At 48.4% G+C, this 23,908-nt stretch overlaps 1 protein-coding gene across 1 annotated transcript in view; it reads right to left on the bottom strand.

Moving 5' to 3' along the window:
• The window catches only part of FLNB (filamin B), a 92,380-nt gene that overhangs the window by 1,338 nt on the left and 67,134 nt on the right, over positions 1-23,908 (bottom strand). Inside the window, exons 38-44 of the mRNA XM_023727619.1 lie at positions 16,781-17,047; positions 15,671-15,808; positions 14,121-14,236; positions 10,664-10,796; positions 7,825-8,001; positions 2,305-2,523; positions 947-1,150 (exon numbers count right to left, since the gene is read on the bottom strand). Coding sequence (XP_023583387.1) covers positions 947-1,150; positions 2,305-2,523; positions 7,825-8,001; positions 10,664-10,796; positions 14,121-14,236; positions 15,671-15,808; positions 16,781-17,047 — 1,254 coding nt within the window. The remainder of the gene's footprint in view (positions 1-946; positions 1,151-2,304; positions 2,524-7,824; positions 8,002-10,663; positions 10,797-14,120; positions 14,237-15,670; positions 15,809-16,780; positions 17,048-23,908) is intronic.

Raw genomic sequence — 23,908 nt, 5'->3', positions numbered from 1 at the left:
CGGTGAGGGCCGTGTGAGTGTTGAGCGCATGGTGCGGGCTATTGTAAGTGGTGAGTGCCCAGTGAGGACCACGTAAGTGTTGGCAGTAAAGATCTTCTCTTTTATCTTCACAAGAACCTTAAGGATGGTGCTATTATCCCCACTGTAGAGAAGAGGAAACTGCCTCTTAGAAAGAGGTTCAGTGACTTGCCCAAGGTCACAGAGCTAATAAACTGTGCATGAATGAATGAAGTAGTGGAGCCAGGTTCCAGCCCAGGTGTGCTGGATGCCAAAACCTGGGCAACTGACCACTGACACTCAAATAAATACCCAAGTTCAAACTGCAATTAGATCAATTAGTGGCAGAGAAGGGGCCAGGTTACTGATTCAGCTTGCCCATCGGTAATGGGAAGAACTCCATCTTTCCTATCCATCTCGAGTTCATTTGAAAGAATCAAGAGGCAAAGAGAGAGAAACCATTTAAAAATATTGAGTGTAAATGCCATAACATGGATGAATCTTGAAAACATGCTGAGTGAAGTTAGTCATAAAACTACAAATACTGGATGATCTCACTTATATGAAGTAACCAGTTATGCAGAAACCAAAGCTCATCAAGGGTGGAAGGCAGGAGGTGAGGGGCACTTTTTGTCTGGGGGGCAATGAATTGATATTAATGGTGATGGAATGTTTTGGAAAAGGACAGTAATAATGATGGCGCAACATGAAAAACGTAATCAATGTCACTGAATTGTAAATGTGGAAGTTGTATTAGTGAATGTTTTGGTGTATATTTTCAATAAAAATAAAAATATAGAACTATCGCATAAAAAAACTGAACGCAGGTGACTAGGGTAATGCACAAGGGTACGTGCAAATAAGTGGGTCTCTTGGGTGGGTGGGTACTGCAGAAGACCTCAGCAGAGAAGGCCACCCCCACCCCACCTCGGGAGGCTAGGCTGCCTACCGGCTTTGCTGCAGTCCACTAGGAAGGAGCTCTTCTGGCCCACAAAGGCCTTGGAGAGCCCTGCCCCCTTGGAGGTCACCTTGCTGGCATCTGAGGACGCCTTGGGGATGGCGCTATAGCAGGTCTCTGTTGCGGACCTGGTCACCGATTCCACCAGGATAGAGGAGGTCTCGTTGGCCAAGCCAGGGCTGACCAGACGTTGGCCTAGAACATGGGAGGGAGGGAGGGAGGCAGATGTGAGTGACCAGACCAAGAGGACAGGTGAGCGTCCCACACATAGGTCACAGAAGAGCCCCGCCCCCAACACCTGGACCCAAAACCCACCACACCCCCACCTCACACCCATAGTATCTTGTAAAGGCCCTGGGCTCCTACCCCATACCACTAGGATCTAGCTTTCTGGGCAAGTGCAGGGATCTGGCCTTGGTTGACAAGATGGTCCCTAGAAATCCCTCCTACGTAAACACCCTGTAGAATTCACATCTTTCCATTTTTATAATATACTTGACATATAGGCAGTGTAGGCATTTGGAAGGCCATCTCACAAAATGTCAGAAATGATTCTCTCTGCATGAGGGGATGTTTTTTCTGTTTGTACTTTCTAATTTTTCTGCAGTGTACCTAAACTACTTATGGAACAGTGAATCCAGGCAGAAACAGATATGTGGATGGAATTCACCACAATGTTTACTATGGTGCTTATCTTGGGTAGTTGGCTACCGGGTGATTTCTACCATGTGGTATTTTTGCCAGTGTTCTGTAGGAAGGAAATATTTACAAAATCAGTAATAAAGTCTTTTCATATTTTTAAAGTGAAGGTTAAAAAGGAGAAGATCTTCAGACCCTGATCCAAACAAATACCTAAGACTCCAATCACAGAAATATTTCTTCCTGCTGGAGACAGAAAACCATCTAACAAGCTTTCTCAATCCCTATACTCCCACTCGGCCTACTTATTTTGCAAGTCTGGAACACGTACTCCCCTCTGACATGTAACACTATTTCTTTACATCAAGATCCACAGTCGCTTCAACACATCCAAAACCACCCACCGTTTTGACTACAAGGAGCTCTACTGCTAATCCGGCAAAGCCAGCTCCACATTACAAGGGGGAAGAGTAACTCCAAAGGTGGCTCAGCAATCGGGGGGGGGCACTTGCCCCCAAGGGGGTGCCAGACAAGGTGACACAAATATGAAAGACCCCCGACTGAGGCAGCCAGACAAGAGGGGGAAAGGTGTTCCTGCCGATGTGCTGCCACTACCAACGTCTATTCATCCTGAAATGGGGGGGCGGGGGCACAGCTTAGGGACTGCTCCTGGGTGCTCATCACCCTCGTATGCCCCTGCCCATCATTACCTGTCACCTTGGCCTTGAAAGGACTGCCTACGATGTGGTTAGGCCCGCCATATTTGACACCGATCAGGTAGTTCCCAGGAGCCATGGGGGTGTACATGACTCTGTAGCCTTCTGGGGTTTCCTGGCAATCCATTTTAACCTTGGACGGTCCTTCAATGGTGACGGACAAGGTCCCTGGCCCCGCTCGGGTGGTGTTGATGAAAAATTCAGACTGGATGCCTAGGAGAAAGGAAGATGCCATGCCATGTTGATGGTTGGAGGGTGGGGGGTGAGGTCCAGGGGTCCAGGGGCTTTCCTGGGGCAGTGGGGGGTGGGCACACACAGGGTCCCTCTCAAAAGGGTCGCCTTCGTGGCGTGGAAACCCACAGCTGAACTCCTGGCACAGAGAACTTCAGGCCCCGGTGGGGGGGCAGGAGCTCCTTTCCAAGGCCAAGGCAGGAGTGAGGCTGACATTTCGCCCACAAGCACCAATGTCCAGACACCCTGTTCTCTCCTCTGGGCATGAGCCGTGGCTAAGGAGAGAGGCCTGAGTCGTCACTGTGAGCCCAAGTGCTGCTTCAGCTGCTAGGATCCAGCTCTGCCTCCATGGGGCTGGGGCAAGTGTGGGCTCCTCTGACGTTTCCCAGGCCACAGGCGTGGGCCCCTCTGACCTTTCCTTTCTCCTCTGGACGCCTCTGGGTGGATGGGAGAAGCCAAGGAGGCCCAGCTCTCCTCCCTCCTCCTCAGGTGCCTTAGCCCACACCCATGTTGAAGCTGGGGCAGCCACTATGCATCTGCCACCCCACCCATGTCGCCGTGAACACCAGCAACGAGAAGAGTCACACACCAGCTGTCCCGCTAACCGAGCACCACGCGTGCCACGCGCAGCACGCAAGCCCGGGTCCTGTGCCGGGCCTTATATAGGCACTGCCCGTGGATCCTTTCACATGAGTGCTGCTCTACAAGTGATAACACTCGGTCACCTGCTAGTTAGGGCTACACACAGGGACGGACCACCCAACCAGCAAGTACGCACTGGCTTGCCTGCGCTCACTTACTAACCTGCAGTGTACGATTTCACATTTTTCACCACATCTTTGAAACCCACCTGAAACACAATGAAGCCCATGCGAACCTTGCTTACTGCAGACCTGTGCATACCTCGCTTACTGGTCAATCCACCCCTGGCTGCAAGAGAAGGTGGTAGAGCTGGGACCTGAACCACATCTGCCTGGCTCTGCGGCGCAGGCCTATCTCTTGGCCATCAGGACCGGATGGACAGTGGGGCTGCCTCGGATGCCCCTACTGCAGCCCCGAGACACCTAGCCCTTGGCTGGCCCAGTGAGGTCCATGCTTCCCACAGGCATCCTGCCTTGTGATCAGAGGGGAGCGGGACCAAAGGAGAGTGCCAACCAGTGACCATGGCTGAGCCCACTGCCCCACAAGAGGCCCTAGTCCCCCAGGCCCCTTTCCAGTCCAGAGGGAATGAGGTGGTCAGTGGGGACACTTGGGTGTCCAGACACCGGCTGCATGCACTCTACAGTGCCCTCCACAGGGCGCCCCTGGCATAGCATCCCCATGCAGGGCTATGCTTTCTCTAGAGCTGTAGACGGCCACCACCCTAGCTGGGAACTATTTTGGTGTAATTATAGCTCCTAGGCCAGAGAAAGGATTATTGTTCTGATTATCAATAAAACAAAGGAGCTGCTATCATGCAGCCCCCAAGCACAACTCAGCTGTTTCTGGAAGGTCCTGAGGCTCCGCCTGCCCCAGGGCCCTCCCCTCTGTCTCAGCCTGGTTATATGGTTATCTGATCTTTGGGACACCCCCACACAGCGTCTGCTGCACGTGAGGGAGGGAGGGGGCAGCAAGGGGACTGTGTTTTCAGGAAGTAACTGCAAGGCACCGATAAGGAAAGATATTTTTAATGTGAAATTGAGAAGAGCTGGCTTCAGTGGAAAGAAGCCCCACCCCTTTGCACAAGCTGCCCCATTCCTGAGAAAAATCAGTCTACCCTGACCCTGAGGGCTGGAAAGAGACAGGAGATGAGGTGGGAACAGGGAAACAAGGGGGTACCTGAAAGGAGCTACCTGGCTGGGGCTTTATACGTTCCCTCCTTTAAGGCTCAGAACAACCCCATCAGGCGGGCTCACGTCTCATTCCCATTTTACAGAGGAGAATGTGGAGGCTCAGGGAGGGCAATCAGCTCATCCCGAGTCACACACCTGGGGAACGGCAGAAGTGGGGTTTAACCGGGTGGCCTGTCCAGCGTGGAGCTAAGGCACGTGACTGAGAGAAGACAGGAGAAAGAAGTTCGCACACAGGCTCCCTCTCCTCTGTATCTCCAGCTGTAACCGGTATCTGATACCAAGCCCACCCCACGTTTGTACCGTGAGTCCAACGCCCGTTTAATGTGGCAGCCCTGAATCTCTAAGGCAGGTGATGAGGTCGGGGGAGGAGGGGCTGTACCATCACATCTTGTGAATATCGGGATCCCTGCACCATTTCATCAAGAAAAAAACTCTGCTGCTCCCGAGTCTGGGACTCCCTGGGCTAAGTCCTGACCTCTCAACTCCCCTCCAGAGAAAGTCCCACCCCAAATTCTCTGCATTCCCCAGCTCCAAAATCTGCAGAATGGACCATCTAAAGCTCTGGGCAAGAGATGGCAAATCCACCCATAAAAACACAGGGAAGTTTGCTTTGTTCCGAAGGTCAGGACGCCAGGCCCTGGGGTGGCCCAGCACAGACACCTCTTCATTCCACTCACACTGCAGCTGTGTAATCGCAGGATGGATATTTGGAACAGGCTCGGGAGCGGGAGGGCTAGAAAAACAAGGCGCCCTCCCCTAGGCAATAGCAATTTTTTCTCTTACTGGAAACAGGCGTGCTCTGTACCTCTGCTCTCCGGCTGTGAGCAGCTCCTTCTCTTGGCAGCTGCATCCAGTGCTTACAAAGCACTGTCTGAAACCTGAGCTCCCGAGAAGGTGTGCAAACCGCCAAGAAGCAGCGGGAGAGGGCCCTGGCACGGCCGGTGTGACCTGGCAGGAGGGCGGGCGGCTCCTGGCAGGCGCAGGAGGCCCTGCAGCCACTCTGGGACCTGGCCAGGGCCTGCTGGGCACCCCGAGTGCCAGAGGCCCCCACTTGGGCGCTCAGTGGTGGGTGGCTTGCTGGGGCCAACTGCCTGCACTGCTGCCTGGGAATCATTCCAGGGTGGCTGGGAGGACAGGGGTCCAGGTTTTAGGACACCCAACAGGGCAGACTGGGGGTGCAGTCACTGCTTCTGGGTGAGCCAGCCACTTAAGAAGGCAGCAAAGTGCGGGGGTTAAGGGCACAGGCTCTGAGGTCACAGACCTGCAGACTCCTGGCTGAGTAAGGTTGGGAAGTGACTCCACCTCTCTGTCTCAGTTTCCCCATCTGTAAAATGGACAGCGCTTAGCCTCACGGGGGCCCTAGGAGGGCGACATTATGCTGTGCCTTTTACAAAGAGTAAGTTGCTGGCACGGAGGTCAGTTTGAAGGCCGACTGCATTCACCTGGGGTGTTTGGCAAACACCTGTGCTACCCCCACGGGTGGCTCTGCTGAGGGCACTGCTTTGGCAGAGTCTCGGGGTTGCACACCAGCCTGTCAGTCACTCCTCCATCTGGGTAGGGCCCCTCGGCCACTGAGGACACTTCCTCCCCAGGCCAGATGCCGGGTAACCACGTCCACTCATCCCCTTACCCATGGGGAGGCAAGCGCTCCACCTCCACTCAGCGCTTCAGGGGAGGAGATGAAGAGGGGGTGTGCGCACAGAAGGGACTCGAGAGCGGGGCGAGGCTTGCATTCCTAAGGGGACCCACAGTGACACCTAAATGTAAACCATGTCCCAGTGAGGCCACGCATGCAAACTCCCCTGCAGAGAGGCGGGTGTGGACAAGCACCCTGCCCTGGCATCCTCCAAACAGTGGTGCACCAGAACCCGCCCTGTGCCCATCTCCAGGGCTCACATCACTTACAGTTCCCACTACGAGTGCTCCACGCAGCCACCAACGTGGGAGAGGCCTCGTGTTTTGACCTGGAAGGATCTTCCAGATGTCAAGTGAAAAAAAGCAAGTTGTGTAATACGTGCAACAAGAGATAACCTCCATAAAAGAAACGTAAAACTATGTGTCTGCCTGTCTGTCTAACAAACCTGCTCACCAACCAACTGAAGCAACCAGGAATGAAGACAGACGAAGAGGTGGACAGTCGGAAGGTGCTCCCCTGAGCTGCTAGCAGTGTTTACTGCTGGACCTGGGTGGGGAGGAGGGAGCATAGGGGGATAGAATGAGTTTTACTTTATATACTTCATTGTTGCCTGTGAGGAGCCCTGGTGGTGCAGTGGTTAAGCACTCGGCTGCTAACCGACAAGTTGGTGGTTCAAACACACCAGCTGCTCTGTGGAAAAAGATATGGCAGTCTGCTTCCGTAACGAACGCAGACTGGGAAACCCTACGGGGCAGTTCTACTCTGTCCTATAGGGTCGCCAGGAGTCAGAATCGACTCAGTGACAACCGGTTTGGTTTTAGGTTTTGTTGCCTGTATTTTTGACAACCAAACATGTCCCATCTGTGGCAAAGATTGAAAATAAACTGTAAGAGGTTCAAAAAGTTTCAGAATTGTTTGACCGTTTCAGTCTTCTCTCTTCCTCCACTAGAGGCAGAGCATAAAAAAGGGAGAAGCGGGCCGTGACAGGCCTTGCTGCTACTTCTACATGCTTCAGGGCACAGACACCACAAATCAACGAGGGGTAGGAGACCCCTCGGAGGCCCATTACCGTCACTGTGGGCTCCGTGTAGGCAAAGAAACCCTCAAACCTGATGCCACTTCTTCCTGACTACCAGCGCCCCATCCCTAAGGTCAAAGACCTTGGTGAAGGAAGACACTGGACCAGGACACACAGTGATAAGGTATAATGACACGGCCCTCACGCCCTCACTCTTGATTGGTGGCGGGTCAAATCACAGCTCCCAAACAAGCCTGGATGGCAGGGCCTGTTTCCTGAGGACAGTGTCTGTGGTGGACTGGACTGTGCTCCCAAAAATCTGTGTTGTAAATCCTAACCCCTGTACCTGTGGTTATAATCCCTTTTGGGAATGGGTCGTCTTTGCTAGTCATGCAGCATTAGTGCAGGATGTGTCTTAAATCAATCTCTTTTGAGATATAAAAGAGATTAAACAAGCAGGCCAGTCAGCAGAGATGGGGGATGCTAGACGCCACACCACATGAAAATCACCAAGGAACCCAGAAACAGAAGCTGAAGAGACAAAGACCCTCCCCGAGAGCCGACAGAGAGAGAAAGCCTTCCCCTGGAGCTGGTACCCTGAATTTCGACTTCTAGCCTCCTAAACTGTGAGAAAATAAATTGTTTATTAAAGCCACCCACTTGTGGTATTTCTGTTAGAGTAGCACTGGATAACTGAGACAGTGTCTAAAAGGCTCCCTCGGGGCTGGAGGGTCTCCATCTGGCTTCTTCCCTGGAGCCGGCTTAGCCGAAGACCCGAGGCGGAGGTGGTGTGTTACCTGTGGTGCCCCCCTCGAGCCCCGCGCCGTAGGCAGACACCAGGGCAGGGTTCCCTGCTTGTCCAGGCTCCCCGACGCGTACTTTGAAGGGACTTCCAACCACGTGGCTCCCGTTGAACTTGACATCGATGGTGTGGATGCCATTCTCATGGGGGATGAAGCGAACGGCATACTTATCTAGAGAGTGAACAAAGCCACAAGGTAAAATCGGGCAGCTGGACAGCTCCGAGTTAGGTGAGGACAAAGGGCAGGAGGCCACTCCGAGATGACAAACCTTAAATCGTGAATAGGACAGCAGAGCCACTGGAAGCCCACCCAGCACCCAACACGTGGGATTTCCAAACTAAATGGCCTATTTGATCTCCCTAGTCATTCCTCTGGGAAAACACACCCAAATCTCCAATTCTATGTTTAATATTTTGTGGCTACCCAGGACTGCCTTATCCCCATGCCCCTGCCTTATGAAAACACTTCCTTCCTTTATGAAAAGCTCACTTTTTGCAAAGTCTCTCTACTTGGCTACCCGAAGGGGAAAAAAATGGTTCCAGCTGGCATTAATGCTCCGTAATTAAGCTCAAAGCTAGCAACTGCTCCACAGGGCAGTGACTGGCTGAGCATTTTGCCGTGTGTTTGGGTCACAACATGTGGAAGGATAACCCATTAGCTCAAACGAGCACCTAGAATACCCATCCACCATGTACCATCTGACCACTCCCTCCTGGAAGCCCTACCATCTGCTTCAGCTAGCCTGTCTCCCCTCCTACCTCTCTGATCCCTCTCTCACCTCTTTCTGGCTCCTTGGACCCTTCATTCCCTCCAGAATCTATGTTCCCCAAAGCTCCACTCTGACCCTCTGCTCCTTCTCCTCTGGCACTCTCCACTCAAGATGAACTTCTATATGGAGTCGTCCACCCACATCCTTCAGCCTGCACCTTCCCCCAGCAGTCGCCACACAGGTCAGGTCCCCCTCTCTTAAAGCCAATACGTTTTAGGGGAAGCTGACCTCACTCTCAAGTCCAGGAGTGGTCTCTGATTGGATCAAATTCATCAGGAAAATCCTTCCTTCCCTGACCCTAAGTCAACCAGCACATGGCATTTCCTTAGCAATAGGAAGTGACACATGAATGGGCCTATGTCCCAGCTCAGTAAGACGGGAGGGGAGTTTTGCTGGAGACTTCTGGGAAAGCATCTTGAGGACAGGATGTCTCTCCTGATTGGTATGGAGATGGGAAGTCTGGGGCTGCTGCAGCCACGAGGACGGTGAGTCCCAGAATGAGGCCCACAAAGCAAAAGAACAGGGATATTTGGGGTCTTGAATGGCTGAATCAAATCACTGTTGAAGCCTGCTTTAGATCTTGAATTTTCTACTTATTTGAATAATGGAGCCCTTTATTGTCTAAGACCACTTGAGTTGGGGACCTATAACTGACAACCCACAGTGTCTTGATGATCTCAGTACTCCTAGGCTCTCAAATATTGCTCTGGGGCTGAGGACGCCAAACCTCACCAGTTGCTGACCCCACCTGGACACCTAGGAGGCACTTCAAAATTCCAAAATAACAGTCAACTCTTCAAAGCCCTGACCACCCCTTGCCCACCCTCTGGCTGGCTGTCCCCAGTTCAGCTAACTGCATCATGGTCTTCCTACCCAACCCAAAGCTGCACATAGCCCTTCTGAGTTCACGCCCTCCTTCATAAGTGCCATATATAGTTCTCTGGCCTCAACCCCCTCCTCTCCATTTCCATCACTGCTGATTAAGTCTGTTTTCTCTGGACTGCTCTGGGAGCGTCAGCTCACCACTGTGCCCTTAAGATACTCCAACACATCTTCCAGGATGTGGCCAACTTAAGCCAAGGTCTGACCAGGGCACCACCCTCCGCACTTGTTCCTCCTAAGGCTTCCCATCGCCCTTTCTACCCAGTAGGAGAAAGACATTTAAATGGTAACCCAGGCCCCAGATTCTCCCTCCTCACTGTACACATAGCTGGGTACACAGCAGCTACTCAACAAGGGCAGTGATCACATGGCTCCTCCTCATGCATCAAGGCCCACTTTCATGTCACCTCTTCCGAGAAGCCCTCCTGACCTCACTGAGGCAGAAACTAGTTTTTCTCTCCTCTTGTGAGTAGCCACGGTATTTGGTTGCCAACTCTCTAGGGTACCTGGTCATCATCTAGAGGACTGGTCATCACCTGGGGTCATCACCAGGGTACTGCAGGTTTTGGGTCAGGTCCTCACTAGATGTTGAGTACCTCTTTGAGGGCAGGAAACATGTAATCCTCAGCTTTGACTTTCTGCCAAGTTTCTGGCACTTAATAAATGTTTACTGGCAAAATGGTCTCTGGAAAGCTGATTGACACTGGAGAATTCCATATACCAAGGCACTGGGCAAGAAAGCCTTATGCTATTAAGCCCTAGACACCCATATACTCTTTCTAACATTTTACAGATGAACACCAGGCTATCCTTTTCCTCAGCAAAAAGTGGTATCAAGCTGTACTTACTCGTGTCATGAGGTCAACAACATAATAAAAATTTATAAGGTTTTGTTAAACTAGGAGAGAAAATCGAGATGAATGTCATGTGAAAGGAACTGGGAAATTAAGAAAATAAAGCAATACTTGTTTTAAAAAAAAAAAGGAATTGCATGTTATATCTCAAAGGGTCACCCCTGCAAATGTTTATACCCTCATTTATAAACAACGTCTGTCTGTAGCAAAGAGCACTCGGGGGCCCCCTGGCAGTGATGCGTCTGACTAGTCCCCCTTGGGGTGCACACTTGCAGATGTTCTGCTGGAAGGGGCCGGAGCTGTGGCCCACACACTGAGCCCGGCTTACCTGGCTCCAGTTCGGACACGTGGCACTCCTCCACGGCACCAGAGGGGCTGTGGACCTTGGCATCAATCTTGCCTTTGGCCCCATTCAACCTTATGGCAAAGGATGCTGGCTGGTTAACTTTTAATCCCGATTCCTGAGAATTCAATACATTAGACAGGTTATGGCTGGCCCTCGGCATTCCTGCTTAGTGGCACCCAATGACCCGACCTGAAACTCGGGGTTACAGTTTTCATGGAAATAGGCCCAGAATGCTTTTCCACATAACATCTGACAACAGAAGAGCAGGTGGGTCATTAGCACATCTCGAACATTAAACCCAAGAAAGGAGAGACACGCTGCATGGTCTTATACCCAAACCACCTTGAGTCAGGCTGGAAGAGGTGGTTCCTGGGGTCGGAGACTTGAGACATCTCGGTCAACAGGGCCATGTAGTCTCAGCCACCCAAGCAAGAGCCATAGAGACCAGAAAACCCGTAACTTCCAGGCCCCCAAAATGAGGGCCCCTTTTAGGAGGGGCCTAGTAGATGACAAAAGCATGCATAAACAAAGTTTTACGCCATTGTTGCTTTTTATCTCAACGATAGGAAAGGGGAGAACTTTAAGTAACATTGTAAAGGGCTAGAAATGCGCAAGGGGCAGGACTGTGCAGGGTTAAGAATCAGCTGGACCTGGATTTACTGCCCTTTCCTAGCTATATGACCAAGATGTATAATCTTTTTGTCTCAGTTTTCTCATCTGTAAAAATGGGTACAATAGCAGGCTCTATCTCAGAGCACTGCTGTGCGGATGACATGAGTTTATGCCTGTAAATCACCCAGCACACAGAGCCTGGCCCATAAGCAGCAAGGCTCCAAAATGTCAGCTTATCATTAAGCATTAATGCCCATTTACAAGTTGTCTGTACCCCAAGGCGGGGGAGGGGGGGAGCGTAGCTTTTGCTCTTTATTGGATCAACTTCGCTCTCCATGCTCCGTCTTAGAAACTATATTCCCCTCTGGGAGTAGGAGGAGGAGATAAGAAGTTTAGAATGGTTGATCCTGGGTAGCAAAGTTTTACAAGCCAGCAGTTGTGACTTCAATCTGGGTGGACAGCCAGGCCTGACGAGCACTCCAAAGCAGTAGGACTCACACTTCAATGTGCAAACCAACCAACCGGGATCCTGTAGATGCGGATTCTAATTCAGGGGGTTTGGGACTGGATTCCAGATGCTTGTGAAGCTGCTGGCCCAAGGGAAATACTTTAATAGCGCAGTACTAAAGCTGTGCTGTCTCATTTGGTAGTAACCAGCCATAGGTTAGAGTCCTGGTGGCGCCATGGGTAAGAGCTCAGCTGCTAACCAAAAGGTCGGCAGTTTGGATCCACCAGTCGCTCCCTGGAAACCCTATGGGGCAGTTCTACTCGTCCTGTCGGGTCGCTATGAGTCAGAATCAACTCGACGGCTACGGGTTTTAGCCATATGTGGCTAAGTATTTTTAAATTTAAATTAATTAAGTACAAGAAATTCAGTCCCTTAGTCACATTGGCCACATTTCAAGTGATCAATAGCCACCTGTGGCTAGTGACTAACAGACAGTGGAGATATGAAACATTTCTAACATTCTAGAACGTTCTATCGGACAGCACTAATCTAGAGGTTATAGACGAGGAAGGGAGGTCAAAACACAGAATTAAGGTGTTTTTGATTGATACATCACCCCATCTCACCCCCCGCCCCCACAAAGTGCCAGTAGTCTTCAACTTCCTAAAAAAGACCTAAGAGCAAGACAAAATAACTCACGCCACTCTTTTGTAACCAGCACCAGATGTTGTACAGGCCTCCAATACATCTCTGATAAATAATTCACACATCACTCGGCATCAAACGACCCAGGAAGAACAGGGACCATGCAGACACACACGTCCCTCCTAGGCTCGAGACGCAGCCTGCTGCGTATGTATTTAAACACTCATGACCGAACTACGACGAGAGGGCTGGCTTTCACAGAAAAGCGTTCTGCAGAGGATTCCTCCAAACCAGCTCCTTTCGGACAGAACCATTTACGTTACCTGAATCTGCTTGCCGCTAAATCCTCAAGAGGGAGATAAACGCCTCAGAAGATTCTAAACAAATCTTTGAGACGCATGAAGGCAGCTCTTTGCCCTCAACGAATGCCAGGTTTATCTCTCTCCACAGGTTTTAGTCACATTGGCAACAGAAGAAACTTCTGTTAAGAAGCTTTTAAATGAAACACAAGAAAAACATCTGCACCACAGCGACCAGTTAGTACCCTTGGAGCTCCCAGGACGAGGCCTCTTCAATCTGGGGACCATGATTCTGGCTTGGGCTCTGCTTTGATTCCTGAGCTGTCAACGGATGTGAGGAACAAGTTGTATCCCAATTCCCCTCAGAGTGAGGCTGGAATTTCAAATGTAAACCAAGTGTATGGAACTAGATCCAGTACCACCAATCTGTGAGACAAGACTGGGTTTTAATCAATCCATTATTTTTAACAACTGGAGAGCAGCTGTGGGCTATTTAGAAATCCCTTCAACCAGAAATCACATTTTGGGATTCAGGTGTTATTCTGCTACAGAATTGCTATTCCCGATTCAGACACCTAATTATTTTTCAGTGTACTGAGCAAAGACCTAAAGGCTTCCTCAGCTGCTGCTTAGTTGGGCTGAAGGCTCTAATAATACCTTGAATTAAATGACCTGTTTAAGATGGGAGAAAAGTGACCTTTCCTAGCATCCCAATAGGTTAGATTACCCCACCACTTGCCACAAACGTCAGGATGGGGATCAAGGAGACCATGGTTAAGGGCACAGGTTCTGGAAACATAGAGACCTTGCTCTGCCTCATATTTGCTGGTTCCCTTGTAGCCACAACTTCCCTGCAGCTCAGTTTGCTCATCTTTAAAATGGGCTCAGGAAAACTGACTCACCAGGCTGTTGTAAAGATTTAATGAGGTAACACTGATAACACTCTTAGCCCAGTTACTCTTAGCACACTTACTCTAAATAAATCATCATGGTAAAAGAAATCGGAATTGACTTTCTTGAGGAAAAGCACACCAACACTCGCAGTCCTCAGTGGACTGTTAGTTTTGTGTCTGTTTGGTTTTGAAAGCCGCCTTATCCCTTAATCAATTATTAACAAGCTCCGCCTTATCCCTTAACCAATTATTAACAAGCTCCCTTTGTTTCCCTTAAATTAATACTTCCAAATAAACTTGTCCCCAAACATTGAGGTGCTTTTTTGCTGACTATGTTTCAGCTTGCTCCAATAGTCCTCTGCCCTCCCTAAGTGTCTAGGGAGTTGGCTTTGCCAGAACAAAGCTCCCCCACAACTGGCAACATCTGTGTCAAGTGTGAAGGGGGCCTTGGCGCTAAAGCAGGAACTGAAGCGGCCTCAGGGGTCCAGGGGTCTTACTGGTCAGCCTGTGGCCAAGGAGATGGATGCTTCCTTGTGTCTCACCTGAAGGCTCATAACAGTGAGGCGGCGGGCGTCGTCAGAGGGCGCGATGACGGGCACCAGGTAGGGGCTCTCAGGGATGTGCTCATCGTTGAACTTGATGGACACCTCGTAGTTACCTGTGGGGACAGGAATGTCCTATCACTTCAGAGATTCCGGAAAGGTGTTTCTAAAGTGGTCCCTCATTTCTTACCTAGGGTAAAATGCCTTCATAGAGACCCTGCTCTCCACCTATCACCCTCCACTACGAACTGAATTGTGTCCCCCACAAATATGTGTTGAATTCCTGGTTCTTGTGCCTGAGGAGTGATCCTGCTTGGAAATGGGGTTTTTCTTTTGTTATGTTGATGAGGCATATCAGTGTAGGCTGAACCCTAAACCTAATCACTTCTGAGTCATAAAAAGACCAGAATAGACTCAGAGACACATGGAGGAAGACAGACACCATACAAAGGTCGTCTATAAGCCAAGGGACGTCAAGGAACCAAGGAAGACCCAGGGATGTAGACAGGATGGAATCACAGCTGAGAGACCCTGATGGAGACTTCTGGACTGTAGAAGTGTGGGAAAACAAGCTTCTGTTCTTTAAAGTCACCCACCTGTGATATTTGTGTTAAAGCCGCACCAGGACACCCCGTGCATGGAGACACACCCCCTGGACACAGCCCATCGATCGAAGGCAAGTCGCCCTTCTTATTGGGCAAGTGGGAGGATTCTTCACCTGGGCCTGCAGGGCCCCGGACAGAGTCTGTGTCTAGAACTCAGGGGCTCCCTGGACTTGACTGAGGAAAAATAACATCTTGATTTTCACTAACCTCTAACTGAAATTTAGCATGTCCTTCTGTTAGAAATATCAACAAGAACCCAGAGCACATTAGAAGTACCTGTGACTCTATCACCAATAAAATCACAAATATTGTTACATCACTTCACAGTTCTTAGGTATCTTGACCTATCGTTCACACGTAGCACTACTCTGAAATCAGGGTAGTTCACAGACATTCACCTCATCTTACGATTGAATGCACTAATGAAGAAGCACACGTACCGGCATATCATCTATTTGTTCTTTTAGTAGTTTGATAACTGTATTTTAATATAATTTATTTCTTTTATAATCTATTTTATTGCAAAATGTTATTCTGGGTGTGGTCCCCATAGGCTTCCCAGATGCCAGAAGGGTCCGTGGTACACAGAAGGTTAAGAACCTCCCTCCTAGGGAGCTCAGAATCTGAGGCCACTGTTCTGGGCAGCCACCCAGCCACGAGCAGTGACGGGCAGAGACAGGCTGGTCAGTGGAAAGAATGAAGCAGTTGAATGAAAGCATGAAGCAGAGAGACAAACAGAGAAAGACAGACAAGCAGATGAGAATAGGAATTCCTGCCCCTTTGAGGCCTGGCTGTGTTTCCTGCCATTGGACGTCTAGGAGGCTTCCCATGTGTCCATGCAAATCAGCTCCTCATTTACTCAGGTAGCTTCATGGGTTTCTGTTCCCTGAAACCTAACTATCCCTGGGCAAGGACAATGTCCTTAGTCAGCTCTTGAGTACATACCAGGCTCCTGGGCAATATAAGACACACCACATGATCCGTTTTTATGGTCATCGAATGTAATCTCGGCCTTGCTGGGGCCCTCAACGGCAATGGAGAGGCCCCCGGCGCCTGCTTCCCGGGTCCAGATGCTGAACTCGGCTGAGAGCAAACAAACAGCTGGTTAGCAACCAAGCCCGGTATGGACTCCTGCCTCTTCTTGTTAAACCTGCAGTGCTGGGTTGGGTTTAGTTTGTTGCCAGCCTTCTCCCCTCTCCTTAACCCCAATCAGAACCCAAGCAAGGACCATCACTGAGATTTCCTAAGCACCACCAGTGATTATTAAGTCCACGGTAAACCTGGCGTCTTTTTGATACACCCAAACCAAGCCAGAAGAAGGTGAGAATGTTCAGTGTTTTCCACAGATCTTCCCACCAGCAACCACCCTGGAAGGAACCCTTATGATCGGCTTTGTGGAGTTCTAGGGTGTTCCACAGAATACGCGCCCTGCGAGATCTCTGCAAACAGCTTTATTACTCTGCTCCCTCTTAGAGACTCACAATGACACTGATCGACTACAGGCTCCGAGAAGGACCCTGAGTAAGAAGCTTGTTTGGCTTTGAGCAAGCTAGCAACTTCCAACCTTAGTCATAGAGAACTTTTCAAAAAGAATGCCCTTAACACCACCCGCAGTGGTTAATTTTATGCGTCAACTTGGCTAGGCCATGTGGCGCTCAGCTGACTCAACGTCAACTCTGGGTGGGTCTGATCCAATCAGTTGAAGGCCTTATGAGCAATAATTGAGGTTTCCGAGAGGAAAAGGATTCTGCCTCAAGACTGTAACACAGATATCCTGCCAGAATTTCCAGCCCACTTGGCCTATGGATTTTGGACTTGTCAGCCCCCACAACTGCATAAGCCAACTTCATAAGATAAATCTCTTGCTCTCTCTTCTCCCTCCTCTCTCGCTACATATATTCAGTTGGCTGCTTCTCTGGAGAACCGTGACTAATACGCCACCCATCAGAATCACACATAAGACGTCTTTTCTTTAGAACACAGCAAAGGACGCAGGGTGCTCACACAGCCCAGGCTCAACGCTTACCCAAGTACAAGCCTCGCTCAAACGCTCACCTGGCACTCCTGCTTCTCCCCTCTCCAGGCCAGGGCCTCCTGCCCGGACCTTGTGGGCACCCCCCTCGCCGAGTGGCCCCACAGTGAACTGGAAGGGGCTGCCCGTGACGTGCTGCCCACGGTACTTGACACTGACAGTGTGGACGCCCATCTCCTGGGGCACAAACCGGACGCAGTGCGAGCTCTTCCCCACGGGCACAATCTCTGCCTCAGTCATGCGGCCCGAGGGGCTGGTGACGTGAGCCGACATGTCACTGCTGTTGATTTCTGAAAGGTGGCGGGAGGTTGGGAGAAAAGAGAGGAGAGTTAGGGCAACGGCTCGAGCAGGGTAGGACATGTCGGACAAGCAGCCGAAGGCAACATGGGCACTGCCCAGTGGGTGTGGGGTGTTGGGGCTCCCCCTGTTCAGGCTGGATGTCTCCCGACCCCTCACGACCCTGGGCTGCTGTGGTCAGCGTGGAGCAAGCAGGGCCTTATGGACACCCAATGCAGACAGCATTCTAGGGGCAATGACACCTCCTTGTCCCACTAAGTACTTTCACAGGTTCATAGCTGGAGCTGAGTTAATCCCACATGGCAGCTTTAAACTAGAGCCGGAGTTGACTGCTACCCCAAACACGGCAGCTCAGGTGTTTCTAGCCGAAAGGTACTACCTGGCCATCTGTCATGCTTACAGGGGCTCGTTCCAGTAGGTAGGCAAGGATAGAACATCAGGAGCTGTCATCCCTTACTGCCAAGAAGCCTTGGTATTTCTTTTGAGCAATGACACAAAATGCATTTAGAGAAAAAGGTGAATGCACGTTAGCTCCAATGGCAAAGGGAAACCATGCATGAGCAAAGCTTTCAGCAAACTGAAGACCAGAGGCCACACAGTCAGAAAAGCGATGCCTCAAGTCACCACACGAGGAAGCAGATCATGTCTGTTCCGCTCAAGGTGCGTGTGCCATGCTCTTGACTGTGCCTACACTGACGAGGTGCAGACAGGCACACTGCATGCTGGGTGATGAAGCGATGATGTCACCTACAGCCAGTATGAAACTGTACCCTCCAGCCCTACAGGAAGTAGGCTGAGCAGTTCATGACTCTGGGCCCTGAGGACAGAGAAAGGAAGGGAGGTTAAGGAGTGGGTCACCCCACAGGGCCTGGGGCTCTGAGGATGGCTCGAAGCTGGTGAGCTCTCCTCCATTCTAGCTGATGAGAGAAGAAGGATCATCTGGGTAATGAGAGGGAAAGTGAGTCTCATCAAGAGTCATCCGGTACCTTATGAAATAGATGCAAAAATCCTCAACAAAATACTAGCAAACAGAATCCAACAGCATATTAAAAGAGTTACACACTGTGACCAAGTGGGATTTATCCCAGGAATGCAGGGATGGTTCAACATTAGAAAATCAATCAACATAATACACCACATTAATAGAACAAAGGAAATGAACCACATAATCACCTCTGTGGATGCAAAAAAAAAAAAGCATTTGATAAAATACAACACCCTTTCTTGATGAAAACCCTAAAGAAGATTGGACTAGAAGGGAAATTCCTCAATATAATTCAGGGCATATATGAAAAGCCAACAGCCAATGTTGTACTTAATGGAGAAAGACTGAGGGCTTCCCCCTTGAAACTGGGAATAAGACAAGGTACCTGCTCTCACCACTTCTAGTCAATATTGTATTAGAAGTTCTAGCCAAAGCAATAAGACAAGAAAAAGAAATAAAAGGTATCCAGACTGGAAAAAAATAAATAAAATTATCTCTATTCGCAGATGATACAATCCTATATATAGAAAATTCCAGAGTCCACAAGAAAACCTGCAGAGCTAACAGAGGAATTTAACAAAGTTGCATGGTACAAGGTCAACAAATAAAAATCAGTTGGGTTCCTCTACACCAGCAATGAGAAATCTAAAAGGGAAATTAGGGAAACAATTCCATTTACGTCAGCACCTAAGAGAATAAAATACCTAGTAATAAATCTAACCAGGGAAGTGAAGGGCTTATACAATGCAAACTATAAAACATGGCTGAAAGAGATTGAAGAAGACTTAAATAAATGGAAAGATGTTCGTCATGGATTGAATTATGTCCCCCAAAAAATGTGTGTGTCATTTTGGCTGGGCCATGATTCCTGGTATTGTGTGATTTTCTTATATGTTGTAAATCCTGCCTCTATGATATTAATGAGGGAGGATGGGTGGCAGTTGTGTTAGTAAGGCAGGACTCAATCTACAAGATTGGATTGTGTCCTGAGGCAATCTCTTGAGATATAAAAGAGAGAAGGGGGTCCGGGGAGACCTCATACCACCCAGAAAGCAGTGCCAGGAGCAGAGCGTGTCCTTTGGACCCAGGGTCCCTGCGCGGAGAAGTTCCTAGTCCAGGAGAACATTGACAGGAAGGCCGACAGAGAGAGAAAGCCTTCCCCTGGAGTTGACACCCTGAATTTGAACTTTTAGCCTACTTTACTGTGAAGAAATAAATTTCTCTTTGTTAAAGCCATCCACTTGGGGTATTTCTGTTGTAGCAGCACTAGATGACTAAGACAATGTTCCACGTTCATGGATTGGAAGATTTAATATTGTCAAGATGTCAACACTACCCAAAGCAATCTATGGATTCAATGCAATCTTGATCAAAATTCTAACAGCCTTCTTTACAGAAATAGAAAAAACAAATCCTCAACTTTATATGGAATGGCAAGTGGCCCCAAATAGCTAAAACAATGTTGACAGAGAAGAACAAAGTAAGAGAACTAACACTTCCTGATTTTAAAATATACTACGCAGCTACAATAATCAAAACAGCCGGGCACTGGTACAACAATAGATACACAGACCAATGGAATAGAATTTAGAGTCCAGAAATAAACCCACACATCTACGGTCAACAGTTTTGACAGGGTGCAAAGTTCATTCAATGGAGAAAAAAAGAATCTCTTCAATAAATGGTGCTGGGAAAAGTGGAGTTTCACATGCAGAAAAATGAAACAGGATCCATACCTCACACCATACAAAAAACAAAAATTCAAAAAGCATTAAAGACATAAATGTTTAAACTAAAACCATAAAATTCTTAGAAGAACAAGCAGGGGCAATGCCATCAGGCCCAGCTTTCAACAATGGATTACTTAATATAATAACAAAAGCTCAAACAGCAAAAGACAAAATAAACAAATAGGACCTCATAAAAATTACGAATTTTTGTTCATCAAAAGACTTTACAAAAAAGTGAAAAGACAAGCTACTGACTGGGAGAACATCTTTGGAAACCATATATCCAACAAGAATCTAATAACCAAAATATATATAAGACTTCAACAACTTAACAAAAATAAAAATAACCCAATCATTAAATGGGCAAAGGACTTGAACAGACATTTCACCAAAGAGTACATTCAAATGGTCACCAAACATAGAAAAAGATATTCAGCATCATTAGCCATCAGAAAGACACAAATCAAAACCACAATGAGATACCATTTCACTCCCAATAGGATGACTAAGATTAAAAAAAAAAAAACAAACCCCGAAAATAACAAATGTTGGCGAGAATGTGGGGAAATTGGAACACTTATCCATTGCTGGTGGGAATGCAAAATGGTACAACCATCGTGGAAAACAGCGTGGTGATTTCTCAAAAAACTGAAAATAGAACTACCATATGACCCAGCAATTCCACTCTTAGGAATATACCCAAAAGACTTGAAAGCAGAGACTCAAAAAGAGACACCAATGTTCACTGCAGTACTATTCACAATAGCCAAGAGATGGAGACAACCTAAATGTCCATCAAGAGATAAAAAGATAAAACAAAGTGTGATACATACATACAATGGAATATTCAGCCAGCAGGAGAAATGAAGTCTTGATACATGTTACAGTACAGATGGAGCTTGAAGACATTATGCTGAGCGAAATAAGGCAATCACAAAAGGACAAACATTGTATGACCTCACTTATATAAGACGACAAGAAAGGGCAAATGTATACAGACCAACATTTATTAGTGGTTACCAGGGGTGGGAGAGAGGGGGAAAAATTAATGATGATGGAAAAATTGCATTGATTAAGGGTAGAGTCGCACAGCTGATTACGGTAACTGCTATCAATAAGTTGTACACTCGTAAAAAGTTGAACTAGTAAAAGTTGTGTGATAGATATATTTATAACGATGACAAAAAAAAAACAACAAAAACAACAACAAAAAACAGAGTAGCTACTGAGGCTGCTTATGTACAACCAAACACCTCATGGGACTTGGATCCTTGGTTTGGAGATCTAGGGTCATGGTTTCATGGGACATCCCAGTTAACTGGCCTAATAACGTGTTCTGTGCTTCTGTTCTACCTCCTAGTTCGCTGCGCAGTGCCTGAGGTCTTAAAAGCTTGCAAATGGCCATTCAAGGCACAGCAATTGGTCTCTATTCACCTGGAGCAACAGAGAAAGGAGAGTCAGGAATAGGAGGACTATGCGGAATGTGTGGCTTAATGCCTCCATGAACAATTGCGTCCTTTGCCATGAGACCAGAAGAACTGGATGGTGCCCTGCTACCATTACTGAATATTTTAATCAAAGATTCCATAGAAGAATCCTGATCAAAAAGGGGAAAATGCAGAACAGAATTTCAAATTCTCATGGATTCTAGACTTCCTGGAGCCATGGAGGCTGGATGAACCCCTGAAACTCTTGCTCTGAGATAATCTTTAAACCTTAAACCAAAAATATCCCCTGAAGTCATCTTACAACCGAACAATAGTTTAGCTTAACCAGTAAAAAAGGTCTGCCTTGAGCATTATGCTCTTTTAAGAACTATCTATATGGGATCAAATTGACTACAGCGACTCGAAAGATAAGATAGGCACCTTAGGGGGCAGTGAGTTTAATGGAGGAGGAACAACTCAGAAAAGGAGGATGAGAATGGTTGCACAACTCGAAGAATGTAATCGATGTCACTGAATTGTACATGTAGAGACTGATGTATTGGTCTATGTTTTGCTGTGTATATTCACAACAACAAAAATAAATAAAATGAAAGAAAGAAAAAAACAATCAAAAAGAGTCAGCTGATACCAGTAACTGAAAAGAGTAACAAACTGGTCAAGAGCCCGGAAGAGACTTAAGAGAAAGCGCTGTTGCTGTTAGCTGCCGTTGAGTCGGCCTCAACTCATGGCCACCTCATGTACAACAGAATGAAACCCTGCCCAGTCACTATACTGGACAATATTCTCTTGTGGTCCATAAAGTTTTCATGAGCTGATTTTCAGAATAACTAGGCCTTTTTGCCTAATTTGTCTTAGTCTGGAAGCTCCCACTGAAACCTGTCCACCATAGGTGACCCTGCTGGTATTTGAAATATGGTGGCATACCTTCCAGCATCATAGCAATATGCAAGCCACCATAGTACGACAAAGATGCTCACTAGCTTCTCAAGAAACAAACAGGCAAAGGGAACAGAAGAGACAGTTCCCAAAATAAAAAAAGTAAAGCATATGAAAACACAGTCCAAGTCATTAGTAACCAGAGAAATGAAACCAGGAACTGGATGCCATGTTTTTCCACCAGCCTGGCCAAAGCGAGCACAAAAGCCAGCGCCCAGGGCTGGTGAGGGCTGTACGGAAATGGGCACCGACATTTTCTGGAGGGCCGTCTGCCAGGGCATCTGGAATGGATTGGCCCAGTAATCCCATTCCTAGGCATCCATGTCACCACGACAGCCCGAGCACGCAATGGCACTGATTACAGGCATCGGGGGCTGAAATGAGTGCACCTGGAAGCAGACGGCCCAATGAAGCACAGTCATCTGGACATGAAGAATATCATACAGCTGTAAAAAGATGACGTGCAAGTATAGTTGGTCCTCATTCTCACAGATTCACCTACTCACTAAAACCCATACATAACCCACAAATCCGTACCCACGGCATTCCGTGGTCACTTGCAGACATGCACAGAATGGCGAAAAACCTGAGTTGCGGGAGTGCACATTCCCAGCTGAGGATGAACCAGGCTGGTTCAGAGTTCACAGGGACTCTACAGAATATGTCATTGTTGCTAGCTGCTGGGAGTCTGTTCCAGACTCCTGGTGACCCGGTGCACAAAGGGATTGGATTGGTGTAATCCATAGAGTTTTCAGTGGTTGATTTTTTGGAAATAGATTATCTGGACTTTCATCCTAGTCTGCATTTACCTGGAAGCTCTGCTGAAAACTGTTCAGTAACACAGCAACACACAAACCTCCACTGACATATGGGTGGTGGCTGCGCGTAAGGTGCACGGGGCAAGAATCAGACCTGGGTCTCCTGCATGGAAGGCAAGAACTCTACCTCTGAACCACCCTGCCCCCTTATAGAACATAACTACCATGAATAACAAGAGTCAACTGTATACTTTTGGGCATGGAAAGTTGCCCCACAATACAGAGGGGGAGAAATGGCACAGTGTGTAGGCCACGATCCATCGATGGAAACAGAGCATCCGAGTCTCTGCAGACGCCGGTTTGCAGAGCTCAGATCTGTGCCTCAGATGTGAACAGCCATCACCTGGGATGGCCGGATGTGAGGTGGCACTTACTTTCTCCATTTTTGAGCACACCGACTTTTTATGATCACAAGCACCAACACAGCCCTTTGTAAGTGATTCTGTTCCCATACGACAGCAATGAGGCTTCCACCGTGCTCACACGTGGCTAACGAAGACATGGTTACCAAGGAAGAAGCTGCCAAATGGAGCCGGGAAGGCAGAGTAAACAGAGCTGCAGCACTCCGTGTAGGAGAAACAGCCCCTTTCCAGGAGATCACAACATGGGCTTCATCTGAAGGCAGTACAGATTCTCCTTCTCCACAGAATGTGTGTAACTTCTCAACATGTGCCAGCTTCTGGGCAGAGGAGCCTCAAAGCCTTCACTGATGGCACATCCTCTTCTGGAGGACTCTTTATGGAAAGAGGCAGACTGTACAAAGACCATGGCCCGTGACCGCTAATCTAGCTCGGTGAGGAGCAATTCGCAGCCAGGGGCGAGCCGTGGTCCACCCGCCTGGCAGCACAGGTCTCCTTCCGATTTCAGGAAGGAAGGGGATGAATGGAAATATCTGAAGGCTGCCTCTGGGTTGTCACTTCTTAAATACTTCCAGATA

Source organism: Trichechus manatus, unplaced genomic scaffold, assembly GCF_000243295.1.
Source record: "Trichechus manatus latirostris isolate Lorelei unplaced genomic scaffold, TriManLat1.0 scaffold00001, whole genome shotgun sequence".
NCBI classification, from domain to species: domain Eukaryota; kingdom Metazoa; phylum Chordata; class Mammalia; order Sirenia; family Trichechidae; genus Trichechus; species Trichechus manatus.
This window is presented reverse-complemented; position numbering and strand designations above follow the sequence as displayed.